Consider the following 21015-nt stretch of genomic DNA (forward strand, 5'->3'; position numbering starts at 1 on the left):
AGAGTCTTCGAATAAAACAGAAGTGATACCTAGTGTTCTCCAATGAAGTGTTATTGGCCCTCTACTGTTCGTAATCTGCATAAATGATTTAGGAGACAATCTGAGCAGCCATCGTAATTGTTTGCAGAGATTCTGTCATTTAACGTTTTGTAAAGTTATCAGAAGATCAAAAACAGTTGCTAAGTTATGTATACAAGACATCTGTGCAGTGGGAAAAGAAGTAGTAGAGTAAACGGAGAAAAGTGTACCGTCATCTACCTGAGTACCAAAAGGAATGTGCTATAATTCGGTTACACGATAAACCACACAAGTCTAACGTCCGTCAATTCAAGTAAATATCTAGTGACTACAATTGCAAACAATTTAAATTATAATTATCACATACAAAATGTTGTGGGGAAGGTGAATCGAAGGCAGCGTTTCATGTTTGACTGACAGAACACTTAGAAGATGCAACAGGTCTACTAAAGAGGCTGCGTACACTACGCTTGTCCGTCCTCTTCTGGAGTATTCCTGTGAGGTATGGGATCCTTACAATATAGCACTGACGGAGTACATCTTAAGTGTCAAAACAAGTGCAGCTGGTTTTTTTATTATCGTTAAATATAGCTGAGAGTTTCACTGATACGATAAGAGAGTTGAAGTGGCAATAATAAACTCACGAAATTTCAACCACCAAGTTTCTCCTCTAAATACGGATATATTTTGTTGGGGATCACACACATTGGGAGAAATGATCATCGCAGAATTAAGTGTTCGTTTCTCCTCCTCGATGTTCGGGAGTGGGACGGTAGGGGAACATTGTGAAGGTTGTTCGATGAACCGTCTGGCAGGCACTTAAATGTGAACTGCTGAATAGTCATGTAGATGCAGACGAGGGACTTCCCTCCAGCTGTTCGTGACCTATCGTTACATTTCTATCCATCCGATACACATAGTAGTAATCTATTCAATATTTTTACAGACTACATTTGACAGAAATTGCTGATATTTGGTTCAAAGCCAGAAATGATCATAAATAGTGGTAATATACATAAAACTCAGGAAAAAAAATTATGTATAAACGACTGAAAATTATGAATGACATAAAGTGTTGGTGTTACAAAATATAATTTTGTTTACCTTTAAACTAAGCCTATGTCAAATGTATCTTGAATTTAAGGATTTTCAGTAGTGTCATCTTCCCGCTATTGTTAATAACACGTAGGTCATCATAGTGTACATCGTATGGATGGTGTTCTGTTAAAACATGCCCCGTAAAGGTTAAATCCGTCTTTCGTAGTCTCCAGCTTCTCTCATGTTCCGACAGTGACTCACACCTTTACCGGATTGCTCTACAGTGGTTGCACCTTATCTTATTCACATCACATTATTCCAAAGGTAAAAATGCGTATTTCTTGGTGAAAAATAACTTAACTACGCTATTGTTATTGTAAAACGCAAGTATATAGTCGCAAGATTTTAGCTTCTCCATAAATCTACCAGAATTTTTGTCAACGGAAGGATAGTGGACCAAATTCTACCCTTGTCACTGATTCATTAGCGTACAGGAGCAGAATAATTTTAGGCCTTCCGTTTTTTTCGTAGAATCTCATCAGTCACCAGCAAGATCAGACCCAAAGCCATTGCTGAAAGCGATGTCTCTGAGTGTTCGTAATTCTGTCTGAAAGATCGGTTCGGATAACGGAACTTGTATTCTGTGGAGGACCATGGAAGCGGGAGGTGCTCGTTCTTGACTTTGTGGGTGCTGGAAGCTGGCAACCATTGCAGCACCTGCGTCTCTTGTTTTCTGTAAATGTTAAATGACCGTTTCTTTCTTATAATAGCTACATTAATGTCCAAGAAATTCGCAGAGGAGCATCCCAGATTCACTCTGAACTGAATTTTATTCTCTTGGTACTTTAAAAGTTTAAAATTTTTATGTTATTCTCGAATGGTGCCATTCATTAACAAAGTACATCGTCCAAATACCTCGTACATTACTTAGTTCAGCAACTAGGGGATTTTTATATAACAAAATTTGTTCAAAGTTACACACGAAAATTTTAGTTGATATGTGACTGTGAATCAGAAGGTGATATACATTTTGTCGTCGTTGTTGTTATTGTTATTGTTGCTGTGTTGTCGGAAGACAGTTTTGAGGATACTCTCCATGCTATTCTATTACTCGATCGCATTATTCTTGCACCTAAGAGTGAGGGGGCTTGCGTGAGCTCGTGTGTTTACCTGTGCGCTTGAAGCCCATAAGAACGTGATCTGCTGTTCGAAAAACCAGACAACTTACTTGGGAAGCTGTTCGGACTTCCACAGTGTATACGACAGTTTAAAAATGGTTAGGTTTTTGTATACGATAACTTCACGTAGAGTTTCCGACAACGGCCATGGCAGGCCAAGCGAAATAACATCGCTGTTGGGTAATATAGAATGCAAACGATAGTTATTTACAACCACCAAAGGTAAGAATGCGTCTTTCCTGGTGAAAACTAGCTCCAATGCTTTTTTGTCATTGTAAAACGGAGTTCTGTAGTCACAAGATTTTAACTTTTTTGCAAGGCCGTTTTTGTAAACGTAGGAATAGTGCAGCAATTTTGATATCACAGTGGTTTAAGGGAAGTCGAGGCAGACAAAGAGATACAAGGCGCCTGTGATCTACGAAGCCGGGAAACCACTTCAAATTGGCTTACAAAAACCGTCTAACCCTGATCTACGAAGCCGGGAAACCACTTCAAATTGGCTTACAAAAACCGTCTAACCCTGATCTACGAAGCCGGGAAACCACTTCAAATTGGCTTACAAAAACCGTCTAAGCCATAGCGCATGTGCATCGCGTGGGGTGTTGCTGTCCTCTTACCCTCTTTTTTTAATTTATTTGTTTACATTTGGCGAGAATCATTTGGTCAGAGAAGTGAGTAATGACAGACTTCGTATACAATTTCTTATGTACAACATAAGGATATCAAATTAGACTAATACCAGTTAAACTTTACGGTACACTTTATTCATTCAAAACAGTCCAACTATCACATTCTCTCACGTTGGGTCCTTTACGCCTGGTTTATAGCTGTATACTCGCTTCTTCCAGAATCAGCTCTCGCCCTCTCATGCCACCGGTCTTAGCTGTTTGAAGCTTATTTGTTTTTCTCGCTAAAATCTTCCTTGTATATTAAATGAACCTACTTCTTGCGATTGCAGATCATAAATTAGACGTATGAGTAAATTTTACCTCAAAATTTTGTGAACCTTAACACCGCAACCGTGACAAACGCAGTAGTCTCGTAGGAAGAAGGCCAAGGAAAGAAAACGATTTAATTGTTAAGTTTTTGCTCTTAAAATTAACTAAATTTTGAGGTAAAATTTATATAAATGTCGATTTCACAATCGCAAGTGCGAAAAAAATATGTTTAATTTTCGAGGATGATTTAGCGAGAAAAAAGACATGAGCTACAAATAGTTCAGACCGACTAAGCTGGTGGCCTAAGAGGAAGAGAGGATACTCAATATCTCGCGCGGCGCTCTTGTGCTATAGTTTATGTGACTTTCGTAGACCAATTTCAGGTCGTTTCCCAGTTTGATGCACCACAAGCGTCCGATATAAAAGTGTTCGTCTCAACTTCCCAGACAAGACTGTGGTACGTTGTCCAGCGTTTTCGTTCACACCTTGTACATTTAGCAGGTTTTACTTCTCTGCATAGATACTGTAACCAACATTCAACTAAGTTACCTACAACGAAGTGCGGTCTGAAAAAAAGTTGTACAAATATTTAGGCAGATCTTGCTAAGATTTCGAAGTGGTACAATGATTGGCAACTTTCTTTATCTGTTCAAAAATTAAAATTGTGTGCTTCACATAACGAAAAATATAATCTTAGTAAGTCACAGTTGGAATCTGTAAGCTCATAAATACTTGGATGCAACACTTAGTAGGGATGTGAAGTGAAACGATCACATAGGCTTAGTCGTGGGTAGAGAAGACAGCAGACTTCGGTTTATGAGTAGAATAATAGGGAAATGTAATTAATTTATAAAGGAGATTACTTACAAATTAAGCGTGCGACCCGTTTTAGAGTATTGATGATGTGTGTGGGATACATACCAAATAGGACTAGCAGTAGATATTGAACATTCACAGAGGAGGACAGCAGGAGTGGTCACAGGTTTGTTTAACTCGCGGGAGACCGTCAGTGAGATGTTGAAGGAACTGAACTGGCACACTCTTGAAGGTGGACGGAAACTGTACTGAGAAAGTTTAATAACAAAATTTCAAGAACCTGCTTTAAATGATGACTCTAGGAATGTACGACACCTCCCTGCATATCGCTCCCATAGGGAGCGTGAAGATAAGGCGAGTTTAATTACAGCCCGCACAGAGGCATTTATACGGTCCTCTTTCCCGTTCTCTATATATAAACGGAATGAGAAAAATCCCTGATAATTGGTACAATGTGTGTATCCTCTGCCATGCACTTCACAGTGATTGGCAGAGTATAGAAGTAGATGTAGATATATATGTAGAAACTGCTTGCTGTAGTCAGTCTCTATTTGCAATTTTTATCACCAAACTACCCCCGACACTTCCTCCAGTAACAAACTAACTACTACTCGATTCCTAAGAAGGTATCTTGTCAACCTATCCCTTCTTGTAGTCAAATTCTATCATAAACATCTGTCCTCCCAAACTCGTTTCGGATTCTCTTCATAGGTTATTCAATCTACCCATGATGTCTTCAGCAATTTTTTTGTAAAGTCTCGTTTTAGAGGCTTCTATACTCTTCCTGTATCTACTGTGTTTCTTCCACGTTTCCCTTCCTTTCAAGGAAACACTCGAAACTAGTTGTTTCGGAAAAGACTTCCAGAAATTTAGACATACATTCGATGTTAACGTGTTTCTCTCTCTTTCAGAAAAGCTTTCCGTACTACTACCAGTCTGCGTTTTATATCCTCTTAATTTCTGCCATCGTCAGTTGTTTCGCTGCTCCAATAGCAGAACTCATCTATGCTTTTTGTATGTAATTTCGAAATACAGGGTAATTTTGATAAATGAGGACAAACTGCTGGAAGCTATCCATGATAGGACAAGGAGAAAAAAAGATCACATGGGCATGTGGCCGTAAATGCGTTTGGCTCAAATCAAATGGCTCTAAGCGCTATGGGACTTAACATCTGAGGTCATCAGCCCCCTAGACTTCGAACTACTTAAACCTAACTAACCTAAGGACACCACACACATCCATGCCCGAAGCATGATTCGAACCTGCGACCGTAGCAGCAGCACGGTTCCGGACTGAAGCACCTAGAACCGCTCGGCCACAGCGGCCGGCTAAATGCGTTTCAAAGGAGGTACACCCACTTGGAGGTGGAAGTTAAAAGATATTTGACAGTGCACCTTTCAGTGATTGAAAGGACACATGAGAACATACCATGCAAGTGGGAATGTTTTGCCTGCACCAGTGTTTTAACTCCACGTTCAAGAGGTCAGTTATGTCGAAAAAAATGGCTCTGAGCACTATGGGACTAAACATCTTGGGTCATAAGTCCCCTAGAACATAGAACTACTTAAACCTAACTAACCTAAGGACATCAACACACCCATGCCCGAGGCAGGATTCCAACCTGCGACCGTAGCAGTCCCGCGGTTCCGGACTGCAGCTCCAGAACCGCACGGCCACCGCGGCCTTCTCAGTTATGTCGTCTATGACGGCTGCCACTCACTAATTCTCCCTGAAATGAAATTTCATTTTCACCTTTAGTTTTCGTTTCATTTATGTATATTTCGACCATGGGCACGCTTCTGCTCACTTCAATGTGGAGCTAAGACCCTATGACAGAACATTCCCAAGAACCTGGTGTGTTCTCATGCGTGCCTACACTGTCAAAGACCCTCTCAGGGACTGTTTCCCGTAGTTAATTCCCATTTAGGAAAATCATTCTGTATAATTTCATCAAAATCGCCAAATTAATTCAACAACACTACTTTAAAATTGTTTTACTGTTATTGATTCTAATCTTATAACTTCTTTTGAAGGGATTATCCATTGTGTTCACCTGAAATTTTTCAGTCCTTCGCCGTCTCTGATAGAATTACAAAGTCATTCGCAAACAAAACGCTGCGTCTACATGACCACTCCGCAACTCACACTTAAGTGCCTGACAGAGGCTTCATCGTACGAGTTTCACACTATTTCTCTACAGTTCCATACATTAACAGCGATGCGGGAAAAACGAACATTTAAGTCTTTCCGTGCGAGTTCTGATTTCTCTTATTTGATTACAATGATAGTTTATCCCTGTGTAGGTCGATGTCAACAAAGTATTTTCGCATTCGGAAGAGAAGGCCGGTGATTGAAACTTCGTGAAAAAAAATCTCTCCGCAGCGGAATACGCCTTTTTTTTAATGACCGCCACCTCAACTCATGTTATCATATCCGTGACACTATCTGTTCTACTTCGCGATAATACAAAACGAACCGTTCTTCTTTGCACAGCTTCAATGTCCTCCATCAATCCTTTCTGGTAAGGATTACACCCTGCACAACAGTAATCTAGCAGAGAACGGAGAACCATAGTGTAGGCCGTCTCTTTCGTAAACCTGTTGCAGCTTCTAAGTGTCTTTAGAGTTGTGTGATTTATCATTTAACCGAAATTCAACGGACTCCTTTTAGTACTGCTGTGCATAACTTTAAACTTTTCCTTCTTTAGAGGCAACGCCACTTTTCGCGTCATGTAAATATCTTTTCAGAACCATTTGACAATTGGTTTTGATCTTCTGATAACTTAACTAAACAGTAAATGACAGCTTCAACTGCAAAAATCCACGCTGACTTATCAGATTGTCTCCTAAGTCGTTTATATACACTACTGGCCATTAATATTGCTACACCAAGAAGAAATGCAGATGACAATCGGGTATTCATTGGACAAATATATTATACTAGAACTGACATGTCATTACATTTTCACACAAATTGGATGCATAGATCCTGAGAAATCAGAACCCAGAACAACCACCTCTGGCCTTAATAACGGCCCTGATACGCCTGGGCATTGAGTCAAACAGAGCTTGGATGGCGTGTACAGGTACAGCTGCCCATGCAGCTTCAACACCATACCACAGTTCATCAAGAGTAGTGACTCGCGTATTGTGACGAGCCAGTTGTTCGGCCACCATTGACCAGACGTTTTCAATTGGTGAGAGATCTGGGGAATGTGCTGGCCTTGGCAGCAGTCGAACATTTTCTGTATCCAGAAAGGCCCGTACAGGACCTGCAACATGCGGTCGTGCAATATCCTGCTGAAAAGTAGGGTTTCGCAGGAACGTCCACTGTTCAAAGTGCCGTCAATGCGAACAAGAGGTGACCGAGACGTGTAACCAATGGCACCCCATACCATCACGCCGGGTGATACGCCAGTATGGCGACGACGAATACACGCTTCCAATGTGCGTTTACCGCGATGTCGCCAAACACAGATGCGACCATAATGATGCTGTAAAGAGAATCTGGATTCATCCGAAAAAATGACAGTTTGCCATTCGTGCACCCAGGTAGGTCGTTGAGTACACCATCGCAGGCGCTCCTGTCTGTGATGCAGCGTCAAGGGTAATCGCATCCATGGTCTCCGACCTGATAGTCCATGCTGCTGCAAACGTCATTGAACTGTTCGTGCAGATGGTTGTTGTCTTGCAAACGTCCCCATCTATTGACACGTGGCTGCACGATCCGTTACAAATTGTTCAAATTGGTCTGAGCACTATGGGACTTAACTTCTGAGGTCATCAGTCCCCTACAACTTAGAACTACGCAAACCTAACTAACCTAAGGACATCACACACATCCATGTCATGCGGATAAGATGCCTGTCATCTCGACTTCTAGTAATACGAGGCCGTTGGGATCCAGCACGGCGTTCTGTATAACCCTCCTGAACCCACCGATTCCATATTCTGCTAACAGTTATTGGATCTCGACCAACGCGAGCAGCAATGTCGCGATGCGATAAACCGCAATCGCGATAGGCTATAATCCGATCTTTATCAAAGTCGAAAACGTGATGGTACGCATTTCTCCTCCTTACACGAGGCATCACAGCAACGTTTCACCAGGCAACGCCGATCAACTGCTGTTTGTGTATGAGAAATCGGTTGGAAACTTTCTTCATGTCAGCACGTTGCAAGTGTCGCCACTGGCGCCAACCTTGTGTGAATGCTCTGAAAAGCTAATCATTTGCATATCACAGCATCTTCTTCCTGTCGGTTAAATTTTACGTCTGTGGCACGCCATCTTCGTGGTGTAGCAGTTTTAATGGCCAGTAGTGTAGATTATGAATAGCAGAGGGCCTATAACACTTCCTTGGGGAACGCCAGATATCACTTCCGTTTCACTCGAGAAATGATTTATTTCTTCTTCCTAAACTTTAATTTTCTTTTCAAGTTTTTCTTTCCTTTCCTGTACGTATATTTTGAAGAACTTAGGGGACCGGCCGCAGCCCAGTTCCATTCCTTTTCCAGTTACTACCTCCCGTTTATGTTTTCCGACTCGTAACTGTAGACTGTATCCTGCTTGAGACGCCTGACAGCGCTGTACGTTTGTTTCAGGCACGATGAAGCTGTACGTATGCATGCTGCTGCTTGGTCTCGTGTGCGCACATCCCGCACTGGAGCTCAGCCGCGGCCGGAAGGAGGGCTTCGATAGCGATAAGATTTCCTTCCCGGAAGACATCTCGTCACCGTTCGTCGAGAAGCAGGAGATTGTGGCCGACCACTACAAGGACGCCGTGAAGGCTCTGTTCGAGGTGGTGATACGGCTGAAGAGGGTGGTCGCTGGCCCCGAGGAGCGCGGCGGAAACTTCATCGTGTCGCCGCTCAGCGTCGCCGTGGCGCTGGGGCAGATCTTGTTAGGCGCCCGCGGAGACACACGGCGGTCAGTCCCGCTCATCATCAAACTCTTAAGTTTAAACTCAATGTCCATTGTAGAGCTTTATGTACACGTATATGGGATTTATGGAGCCTGACAATCTCCTCTGTTGGGATCGCTCACTCTGATCGTCCACGCGAAAATGACGACGGAAGATATCGAGACTCAGGATGAAACCATGTTACGAATTTGTTCTTAGCTATAGTTCAACAGCTGCAACATATCTTAACAAAGATAAAAAAAAATCAGTCGTCAGCTGCACAAGAAGGAGCCGACGACCGACTTTTTACCTTAGTGAAACTATGAACCATGAATTCAGAAGGTGCTCGATACAGTTACATACTGTCGCCTAATAGGCAAAATACGAGCGTAAGAAACATCAGCAGTGAATAGTTACAAACAAACAAATCACATCACGTCGTTCTTAACGGAGAGATAGTTCAAACATAAAAGTCACTTCTGGTGTAGTCCATGGAAGGGTTATAGGACTATTACTGTTCGGAATTCACATAAATGGCATAGCGGATATCATCGAAAGGACCATGACAGCAAATGGTGGTTTTGTATGTAAAGACATCGCAGCACTATAAAAAAACAGAAAAAAATGGAGCAACACCTGTAGAGGATCGACGCTTGGTGCAGATACTGTCGATTGTCCCTCAGTATCAAGAAAGTTATCTATGGCTCATAAGTAGATGGAAAATCTCATTATTGTTTGATTTAACGATTTCCGAGCAATTTCTGGAAATAATCACATCAGTTACATACACTATCTGGTCTAAAGTATCCGGACACCCCTATGTTATGCAGAACTGACAACGCGATGCCTCGAGAGGCGGGGAGTATTGTCTTGTCAGTATGGAAGCAGTAACAGCAGGATGATTTGGTCTGGACAGCTCTGTGACCTCGAATGTGGATTAGTCAGAGGATGCCATCTGAGTGCCGTCCGCCCCGAAAGCTGAATAGTCAGCGTGACGGACTACCGTCCTAAGGGGCCCGGGTACGATTCCCGGCTGGGTCGGGGATTTTCTCCGCTCAGGAACTGGGTGTTGCGTTGTCTTCATCATCATTTCATCCCCATCCGGCGAGCAGGTCGCCCAATGTGGTGTCGAATGTACGAGGGTGAGTCAAATGAAAACCTCAAATTTTTAATAACAAATCGAAATTTCGAGCCGTTATCCTGTAAGTTGGTAAGCGTGCTACAAACAGCGTGCAAAATAGCATGTAGGTGGCAGCATAGTGCAGATGCACACATACCGTCGCAGTATCAGTATAAAGATGGTCACACTAAGATAGAACAGCGTTCTGTTATTCGGTTTTTGCGTAGTGAGGGTGTCAAACCTATTGAAATTCATCGACGAATGAAGGTTCATTACGGTGATGCATGTTTGTCACAGCAGCAAGTCTACGAATGGAGTAGGGAGTTCGCAAATAGTGCGACTTCAGTGGAAGGTGCTCCTCGTCCAGGTCAGGCACAATGAGTGGTGACTCCACAGAACATTGCAGCAGTTGAAGCCATAGTGAAGGGAGATCGCCGAGTGACACTGAATGGCATTGCAGCATGTTTACAGATTAGTCATGGGTCAGCACACCACATTGTGCATGATGTGTCCCAGTTTCACAAAGTGTCGGCAAGATAGGTGCCACCGAATCTGACTCTTGAAATGAGAGAACGACGTGTCGATGCTTGTGAAGAACTTCTTCGGCGCTTTGAACGAGGAGGTGAAGGCTTCCTTGCAAGAATCGTTATTGGGGACGAGACCTAGGTTCACTTCCACCAACCGGAAACGAAGAGAGCGCCATTCCTCATTACCAAAACCAAAGAAGTTTCGAACAGAACCATCAGCAGGGACGGTAATGCTGATTCTCTTTTGGAACGAAAAAGGCGTCGTTTTGGAGCATTACATGCCTAGAGGGTCCACTGTCACCAGTGCATCATACACAGATCTCCTAAAAAATCATCTCTAATCAAATCAAAGGGACGTGGATTGCTGTCAGCAGGTGTCCTTTTGCAACATGACAATGCAAGGCCCCACACTACCCGTGCAACAGTTGCAACAATCAGTGACCTGCATTTTCAGTGTCTTACTCATCCACCATACTCACCAGACCTTGCTCCAAGTGATTTCCACATGTTTAGACCACTAAAAGATGCAATAGGAGGAAAGAAGTTCCGTCCTGATGAAGAGGTACGCCACACGGTCCATGAGTGGTTGTGTGGACTACCACAAGGATTTTTTGCTGAAGGAGTTTATGCACTTTCTAAGCGCTGGAGGACTTGCATTGAGCGTGGGGGAGATTATGTTGAAAAGTGATACAGCTTTGTACCACTTCTGTACAATAAATAATATTAAAAAAGAAATTTAAGGTTTTTATTTGACTCACCCTCGTAATAAGACCTGCACCAAGGCGGCCGGACCTGCCCCGTAAGGGGCCTCCCGTCCAATGACGCCAAACGCTCATTTCCATCTGAGTAACAAATCTATCAAACACATTTCTACCCTTCTAAAGTTGCCCAAGTTGACTGTTGGTGATGCGATTGTGGAGTGGAAATGCAAAGGAACAACCACAGCTAAATCAAGACGAGGCAAACCTCATGTACTGACAGACAGAGACCATTGATCATTGTGGCCGGTGGTTGTAAGAAATCATATGAAATCAACGGAAGGAATCACCCATGAGCTCCGAAGTTGAACGAACAGTCCAGCAAACACAAGGGCAGTTTGTGGGGAGTTAGAAAGAACGTGGACCAATGGTCGAGCAACTCGTCATAACCCACATATTTCTCTAGGAAATGCTAAGCAATGCTTTATGTGGTGTAAAGAGCGGCGCCACTGGCCATAAATGACTGTAAACGAGTGCTTTTGGAGTGGGGAATTACGCTATACCCTGCGGAAAATCGATGGAGCGATTAGGACTGGAGAATGCCTGGATAACGTTTCCTGCTATTAACCGTAGTGCTAACGGTGAATTATGGAGGAGCAGATCGGAGATGATGATTAAATCAGCATGACAATGTGGCCTGCAGTAAAGCAGAATCTATGAGGATATGATTAGCGGACAACTACATTCCTGAAAAGGGACTGGCCTGCCCATATACCCAACCCGAACCCAGTGAAACATCTTTGTGATGAGTTAGAACGTCGACTTTAGTCCAGATGCCTGCCTCCAACATCATTACTTTTTCTGGTTTCGGTTGATGAGGAATACGGGGCTGCTATTCGTCCACAGACGTTCAGACACCTTACTGAATGTGTCCCCAGAAGAACTGAAGCATTCACAAAGTAGAAGGGTTGACACATCCGATATTAATGTCCAGTAGTAGGTGATTGGATATTTTTTCTCAGGCAGTGTATATACAAGTAAGTGTTGGGCGTCATTTGAAGTGAAAATAGACATAAAACGTCTCGCAGGATAAAGCAGACGCCAGATTGAGGTTCACTGTGAAGACCCTCGGGAAGTTTGGCACACTGATGGAGGCTACAGGTGACAAAATGCGCTTTCGACCGATACATGAGTAATGGTTCTGAGTATGCGACATTTAACGGGTAGGATTCTTGGAGGAAGTAGTGAAGATCCAGAGAAAAGCAACGAGTTTAGTAACGGATATGAAGATTAGGGTTTATCCTATTGTCGACGACGTTATTAGAGACGGACGGCAAGCTTGCATCGGGGAGAGATGGGGAAGGAAAATCGCTTGTGTCCTTTGCATGGACCCATACTGGAATTTACTTTAAGTGATTTACGAAAATCACGACAAACTTAAATCTGGATGACCGAACGGGGATTTGAACCGCCATCCTCCCAAATACAGTACGTCCTTGCACGGTGTTTTAACACGAGATCTTTCAGTAACTCCGAAAGCATCATGCAGATGCCCATCCAGCCCAAGTGGCACTCACTAAGAGAGAAGTGTGGATCACTGTTAAAATCCCAAAAGCACACTTTCGTCGAAGATTCATTCAATATATTGCTTTCGCCAAAAGACAGTGAATGGAGAATTATAGAGAATCGAACTCTTGCAGGGGTTTATCGACAGACTGTCTTGTACGGCGTAAATTAGGAGAGGAAGAATAAAGATGGCTTGCGTGATATAGATATAGACATGGGGTGCAGCGAAAAGGCACGGCTGCACTTGTAGGACACGTGTCTCACCCCTAGAAGAGCAATATACAGGATTTTCTTTAAAAAAAGGGAACATATTTCTACAGGAGGTAATACAGGTAAAAACTAGAAGAAAAGTTCCCATAATGCTACGTCCGAAAACCAGTACCTGTTGAGAGGCGCGATAATCAGTCTTCTCAGTCCCATCTATCTGTTACGTAGAAACAGACACTATAGGAAGTGCTGTAGGTGGTTACCAGGCATCTTGACAAATCCTTCACCTCTTCTTCATAACGAGTGACGCACTCTTTCAAATACACGTGGCCCCATTTGGATTACATTGTATGCGTTGGTCACACGCTCCTGTAACGTTGGGCATTCACCAGTGCCTTTAACTGTGCCCATAGAAGGAAATTCGACGGTTTCAGGTCTTGTGAAAGGGGAGGCCATGCTACCTAGCCCCGTCGCCCCTGAAACGCTGAGGAGAGATACTACCGTAAAATCGACAGAGGATGGGGCGATGCCCCCTCGTGCATAAATCACAGTCATTGACTTTCTGCAAGGGTAACGTTCTGCAGTAGCACTGGTAATTCGCATGTTTCGCCGGAAGAGTCTGTCACTGACAATTCCTACCCATTCATTGACACTGGACCAATCCTGATGCCTCACCTCGATGATTACTCGAGGATTTTCGTCTGTCCACACCTTTCCATTATGACGTACCTTGTGAATACTTCGCCATATGTAAATAAAATGCAGACTGAGAACTGCGGATATTTAACAGCACATACCTCAACAGGTACTGAGTTCTGGATCTATCATTGTCGAAAGTTTTTTCATATTTTTGACCTGTACTATCTCCTGTGGAAATATGAAACTTTTTTAAACCCACTGTATGTTACATGGACATGAATACGGAAATGCTTTATTTTCATGTTTGAAGTAATTTTGTGCTACTCTATACAGAACATCAAGGTGAATGTACGGAAACAGAAGGCAACATGAAACTCGCTCTGGTATGAAATGTTCAAAACACAGACAGCAAACCGCGTTTACATTGAATCTATGGTGTGATTATGTATTTTTGTAGTTTTGTGTATGCTAGCACTGTTGGAAGAAAAGATATAGCGAAAAAATGAAGACGCTGATGATGGTGGTGGTGGTGGTGGTGGTGGTGATGATGATGATGATGATGATGATGATGTAGTATTTGTTGGGCACACGACAGCCAAGTTCTTCGTTCCCGTCATGCAGAGGTGGCTTATCACAGGACAAGGGGTTGTTTCCGGAATGGATCTTTCCAATCTGCCAGAAAGTTCGAAAACCGCACACACTACGCAGTGTGACATCACTCCTGTCAGGAATAATAAAACGATTAGCTGAGGTACGGGTCTAGTGGCCATTGGAACCAAAATCCAGCCATGTTGTTATCGGTGTGTGATTGGAAAGGGGGTTGTCGCATCTGGTGCTGTGAGCTCCTAAAAGTCCACAATAAATAAATTCTGGGATGGTGTTGTTCATGCTGTAACCGAGACCAACTGCTTGTGACGCAATGGAGTAAAATGAAACAGTTTCTGGAGCATGGTGTGAGTTTAAACTGGATGCTTCTATGGTACTATCAGCAAAGTCTAAATCCAAGACATCCAGTCAGCATAACCTACTAAAAAATATTGGAAGTTCTCTTTGGCCGCTCTCGCAATTATCGTTACAGTCCGAGAAACCACGAAATAAAGACAGAGTGAAAACCGCGACTGAACTCTGAAATTTTTAAAAGTGCTAGCAGGACACACAAGAATGTTCGTAGTTGAATCCGAAGCGTGCTTTTGAACTGCCGCACTACTTCACAGGTCAGGTAGCCATCGTAGGCCTATACAGTAGCTTCACTCCAGCCTCTTACAGTAACCTCGGGCTAGATTGCCCTTAATTACCTGGCGTTAATCTCACACTTTGCTCCACTATCAATTTACCATTTCTGTATCCTTGATGCTAAGTATGTGCAACTATACAGTAAAATGCACGCTATCATACGGATTAATTTGAAATGTTGCAGGCAGTCTTACTGTTGCCAGTTCGCCAACAATTAACAAAAATATAATTAGCAAGGTGGCACAAGCTTATTAAATTATTTATAGTGTCTAAAATTTATTATTAAGAAAGTAAATGACGTATCAGTCAAACGTCAAACGATAACTCACTTTTCCTTCCTGTTGATGCAGTAAGTTTTCTCGGAACTTAAACAGAACTTAAATCACGGGCAATCATGGTTACGAAAACGTTAATGGGGTGGATAAACGATATAAAATTTTGTATCAGAAAATCAGTGTGTGATGTGTACGACAGTATCCTGAACATGCTACACTGCTATTAAGTATAACTTTCTTGTTCGATTAATTTAAGCCATTTTTGAAAGAATTTATGTAAAATGTGTTTATCGGCAAAATCTGATGTTTTCTACGAAAGTGGCTGTATTACCTGATAGGTGTTGCCAAGCTCTGTAATGTGGCGCTATGCATCAGTAACCTTCAGTGTTGTGACCAAACCATTTCACCTGTGAGTATTAGTCCCGTAACGTATGCAGGAGAGCTTCTTAAAGTTTGAAATGTGAGAAAGACAAACTGGTAGAAGTGAATATGGGAGACGGTTTGTGAGTCGTGAGTGTGATGACACTCAGAAATAGCACTGCTAGACAAAGTTAAGTTTCTGAGTCCGTATCGAGAACAAAGTTTCAAGCTGGCAGGACTTTTAAGAAACGGCGCAAAAATTGCTGCAGAGTTATGGATTCATGTTAAAATACAGTGAGCCTAGTCTCGGAGAACATAGAGGACAGGGTATTGATCCACCTCCTCCTATCCTCCGGTTCTTTAGAAGCCGACGGACATTAACAGTCAAATGAGTGGACCTGGATAAAAGAACAGGAGGCATTCACAATTACAGGCTTGCGTAGACGTAATGAAGAGGGGATACTGAGTTTTTCGTGTCGAAAGAGTTATACTTAGTATGGTGGCATTTTCTATACCTTGGTCCTCCCATGTTTTATGTACTGTCAACCGTTTTCTGAAGTGAATTCTAACGTGGAAATAAAGCGTTTTACTGCATAATGTATTTTCTACATCTACGTGTGAGCAGTACCAACGCATTTTCAGTTACAGATGCTATCGACAAGGAGGTACATTATGACAACAAAAAAATTAAATCTCATTAATAGTTGTTGACTTTTGTTGCCAACATACTTTTTAGCGAGTACTGCCGCATAAGTAAGGTCAGGAACGTGAAAATTTTGATTATGAAATTCGTTATGAAAAGCCGCATCTTAAGTTAAACCAAAAACATTAAAACAATTATAGAATACTGTAGACGAATGCATTAAAACAACAAATTTATTTTAAAAAATGTAAACTATAAAATACATGACTAGAGTACAGTATTTAGGAAAGATGTGCTTGAATTTCTTCTTTGTTGCTGCTTTTATTTATTGCTTCTGAGAGTAATGTACAACGCAGTTTTCATATGTACTGTTTCTCACGTAGTTACTGGATGACAATTATTGAACTATGTGAAATAAAATCGTCATAAATTGTTGAATGTTTGCGTTAGGAGGTTCAAACTGCACGGTTGGAAACGGAGCACTGTTTTAGCGACGAAGTCCACTTTCGTTTGGATGGGTTCGACAATAAGCAAAATTGGCGCATTTTGGGAAATGAGAATCTGCATTTCACGATCGAGAAGTCTCTTCACAGTCAATGGGTGACTGTGTGGTGTGCAGTCTTCAATCACGAAATAAGTGGTGCGATATTCCTTGATGGCACGGTAACTGCCGAACGGAACGTGAAGCTATTCATAGATGATTTCATCGCCATTACACAAAGTGACCATTATTTAGACAAGATGTCGTTCACGCAAGACGGAGCTCGACCCCAGCGAAGCAGAAGAGTCTTTGATGTCCTGGAGGAGTAGTTTGGGTACCGCATTCTGGCTCTGGGGACCCACAGACCACTGGCATGGGCCTCGATTGGCCGCCATATTCTCCAGATCCGAAGACATGCGACTCCTTTTCGTGGGGCTATTTTAAAGACAATGTGTACACAAATAACCCCAAAACCATTGCTGAGCTGAAAACAGCCTTTCAGTGGGTTATCGACAGTCTCGATTTTCCGACACTTCTTCGTGTCATGCAGAATTTCGCAATCTGTCTGCGCCACACCATCGCCAATGATGGCAATCATGTCATAATCTAGATCCGAATATCTGTAGTGACGTTTACATGTTGAATAAAGTGTGTGCACGCCATAGTTTCTAACTAATTTACGTTTTTTTCCATATAGTTCAGTAATTGTCACCCTGCATATAACAATCTAAAATAAACTGTAGAGTTTCTAAGGAACTTGCGTTAGAGCTACAGGTAAATATGAAGTTCAGCGTATGACACAGTGATAATCGTAAGATTTTATTTCGTATTTATATAAAGCGCACAATGTTCAGCATACATAAATATTAACTAATTGATTTGCGGTGTGAATGTAGAATGGTGCGTTCCACATTATTTACGCCATATCGTGCAAATTATCCATGGAGATGAAACTAACTAACTAGTTACAGTCAAAAAGCCCTGCGACATTTAATGCCTACGTTAAAAGCGCATCGGGTAAACTTTTCTGCGACAGTGCCTTCGCCGGCCTCTGTAGCCGAGCGGGTCTAGGCCCTTAAGTCCGGAATCGCGCTGCTGCTGCGGTCGCAGGTTCGAATCCTGCCTCGGGCATGGATGTGTGTGATTTCCTTAGGTTAGTTAGGTTTAAATAGTTCTAAGTTCTAGGGAACTGATGACCTCAGATATTAAGTCCCATAGTGCTCAGAGGCATTTGAACCATTTTTTTGTTAAGTTCCATAGTGCTTAAAAAAAGAAGAAACCATTGTCTTCACTCTTTGAATCTCTTAACAGGAATAAAGAAATATGCTGCCAATCGGACTGATCACGACCTATTAAGAACAACTGTCGATCCTGTAGCCAGTTGGTAATGCAACGCTGACACGTACAACTTGCTTTAATAACAAACCTGTCGCTCTACTACACATAGGTTGTTGGAAGAGACACAAACGTAGATGTTTAGTTTAATATTCGTGTCGTTTAAGGGCGTGTGGATAACAGTGGACAGAAACATTATTTTAACAATATACATATATACTATTACAGCCTAAAGCACAAGATTTAATTTGAGCACTTTGACACATAATGTTTAGCTCAACCTGATTAGATATCGTGATGCAATAATAAAAACAGAGAAAGAACCCATGCATGGCTCAAAAACAAGATACGTTATTTAAGCATGGCATGTCAATATAAAAACTAGTAGCTAAATTGTGTGAATGAAAGTTCATTCATCAACATTTCCTTGAGCCTTTGTCCCACTTCAACGCGAGGTCGGCCTTGTTACTATTGATTTGGCATTGTTAGTGTCAGAGGGTGGCTGGATGCCCTTCCTGTCACCACCCCATCCCCCAGGACGGAATTAGTGTACCCCAGCTGTCTGCATCTAGTGTAACCCATGGAATAGTGTGTACGTGTTCAGATGTCTGGGAGTCGGGTAACTGAGGCGGGGCGTGAGGAACAACCCCGTATTCACCTTGTGGGATTTGGAAAGCCACCTAAAAACCACATCCAGGCTGGCCGGCACACGGGCCCTCAGCTGTAATCCGCTGGGCGGGTTCGAACTGGGCCTGGCGTGCCTACCCGAGTCCAGGAAGCAGCGCATTAGCGCTCTCAGCTAACTCGGCGGGTCTTGGGTGAAACTTCAGTAAATGGTATATTCCAGTCCAGTTGTTGCTGTCAATATTTATTACAAAATAATCGATACAATATAGAAGATCACGGTACTTGACGATTTCAGGCAGAATAATTTTTATAGTAAAGATACTCCAGTGCCCCGTATTATGAATTTCAAAAGAGAGTCTTTTAGTTACGAACTAACCGAAGTGGCTCAGTTGTCCCCATCCGATCCCAAGTCTACGTTTGTTAATTTTTTCTCAAGATCTTTTGTGCTCACACTCTATAGAGATCCCATCGTCGATGGGACATTGAACCCTGATCTTGCTTCCTTGCTACCGGCAGTCTGGCATAAATTGCTCCAACTGAGTTTACATACTTTAGTGGACAACGCTCACTTCCAATAGTAACATTCTTTACACTGAATGCAGATTTGCAAATAAATAAATATATAAATAGCTTGTAACGAATTGCGTCTTCAGAAAAACAATAATTTTGCAATAACTAAGCATCTTCGACAAATCTTTTACGATATTTACGATTACGCTCTGATTATCATAAAAGCACCAAAGTACGCTGTTAAATATTTGAGAAAAGATCTTACATAAAAAAAATTCATAAAGTTATTTTACAGTACAATACGGGGTTAAGATAAAAGCATTGCGACTCATCAGTGAGTGTGTTCCGAGGAGTAACTTATGAACCAAGGGTACTTCCTCTTGCAGTACTTTTTGAATACTAATTTATTTATTCAGCTTTAACGGATAAACATTATTAAAGGTGACTGTTGGAGCTGTATTTGCATTTATGCTATTTTTTTCAAGTTGGCGCGCTACACTGCTTCTTTAATAAGATTTATCAACTCTATTTACATCATTTGTGTATCATTTTCTTCCCGTATTGGGTATTTTATAGAAGCATGAGGTAGTTGGCACAACGACACTTCCTTTCGTTTCTCTACGTTTCTTCCTGTCTGTAACTTAAAGTCCATTAGGCTTAAAGGTTAGCACACATTTTCACCAGTGTTCAGTGACAGAATATTATGTGGTTTATTTGTTACTCCTTAAAATATTTTATCTGTAAATCGATGGCTCCTCAGAACTGCAGTTTGACGTATGCGTTATAAGCTACCCTTCGTGGATGTCGCATCTACCGTAATGTCTGAGGTAGTTGGAGATTTTACATCCAAAATTTTGAAGACTTTTTGATTTACGGTATTTAAGTAGGAAATATATAAAATCACAATAATCTGTTCTTAATTTTTTTGGTGTAACTTGAAAACTACGTAATTTTTCGGGAACATAATTCAATTCTAAACCGAACAAAAAATGATTCCCTAGAGATTTGATCATTTTTTTTACCTGCTTCGTGGACTTTTTCCTTCAATGATATATTTGGTTCCCTGCTGCTAAAAATGTTCAAGAAATTATTGAAACATAATCAGGGATTAAAAGGAGCTGTAGATATAATGAATGTAATGGTATTTATGTACGTAACATGTCAACTATGCATTATCTACAGCAGGTGAATAAAATTAGAGGAGATAAATAATCAAATTAATTTCTTTCTTTTTGTGGTGGAAGGTCCAGACAGCTCACTGTCTTCTTCCTCATTTCTACTTGTTCTCAGCAAAAAGCATAACCGGTACTGAAAAGTTCCTTAAGGTCACTATTTCCACTATGACAAATATTACACCGGGATATACGTTAAGATGTGGTCTTACGATAAGCTTACATAGTTCGTAGTCTCAATGTCAACTTGATGTAATAGATCAGGCCCTCAGAACAATGGCAGTAGGAAGGTAATGGGCATTCGAGATACAAACTGAGCAGTGACCTTTTGGTTACCTACTTGCAAGGTCAGGGAAACCACATGATGTCCTCAAAGACCTTTGACCCTGACTGCATGACGGTATGAAAGACGTTGAACGCGTTATATAATCATACGCTCCTCTTCCTGTACATTTATCCCGAACCAAAGTATACAGCTACAAGTGTACACTTTTCCATCATCCACTGCTGCATAAATAATCTTCACGCCATTGCAGTACTAATCGGCTGTGTGTGCCCCCCCCCCCCCCAAAAAAAAAGAAAAAACTCCAAAATATTTACTACTTTGAAAGTGTTGTCAATCTCGACAGTCTGTTTGTCCTTAAGCCATTTACAGAAAACAACAATGGTTTGAATTCTGTCTCCCTAGACAACTGTGTTTAAAACAATAGATCACAGTGTGTCCAACAGTACA

General features: G+C 41.9%; 1 protein-coding gene across 1 annotated transcript in view; it reads left to right on the plus strand.

Moving 5' to 3' along the window:
* LOC126297995 (leukocyte elastase inhibitor-like) overlaps window positions 1-21015 on the plus strand; it is a 176132-nt gene that overhangs the window by 55389 nt on the left and 99728 nt on the right. Inside the window, exon 3 of the mRNA XM_049989311.1 lies at window positions 8591-8915. Coding sequence (XP_049845268.1) covers window positions 8596-8915 — 320 coding nt within the window. The 5' untranslated portion in view covers window positions 8591-8595. The remainder of the gene's footprint in view (window positions 1-8590; window positions 8916-21015) is intronic.

This window comes from Schistocerca gregaria, chromosome X (genome assembly GCF_023897955.1).
Source record: "Schistocerca gregaria isolate iqSchGreg1 chromosome X, iqSchGreg1.2, whole genome shotgun sequence".
Taxonomy (NCBI): domain Eukaryota; kingdom Metazoa; phylum Arthropoda; class Insecta; order Orthoptera; family Acrididae; genus Schistocerca; species Schistocerca gregaria.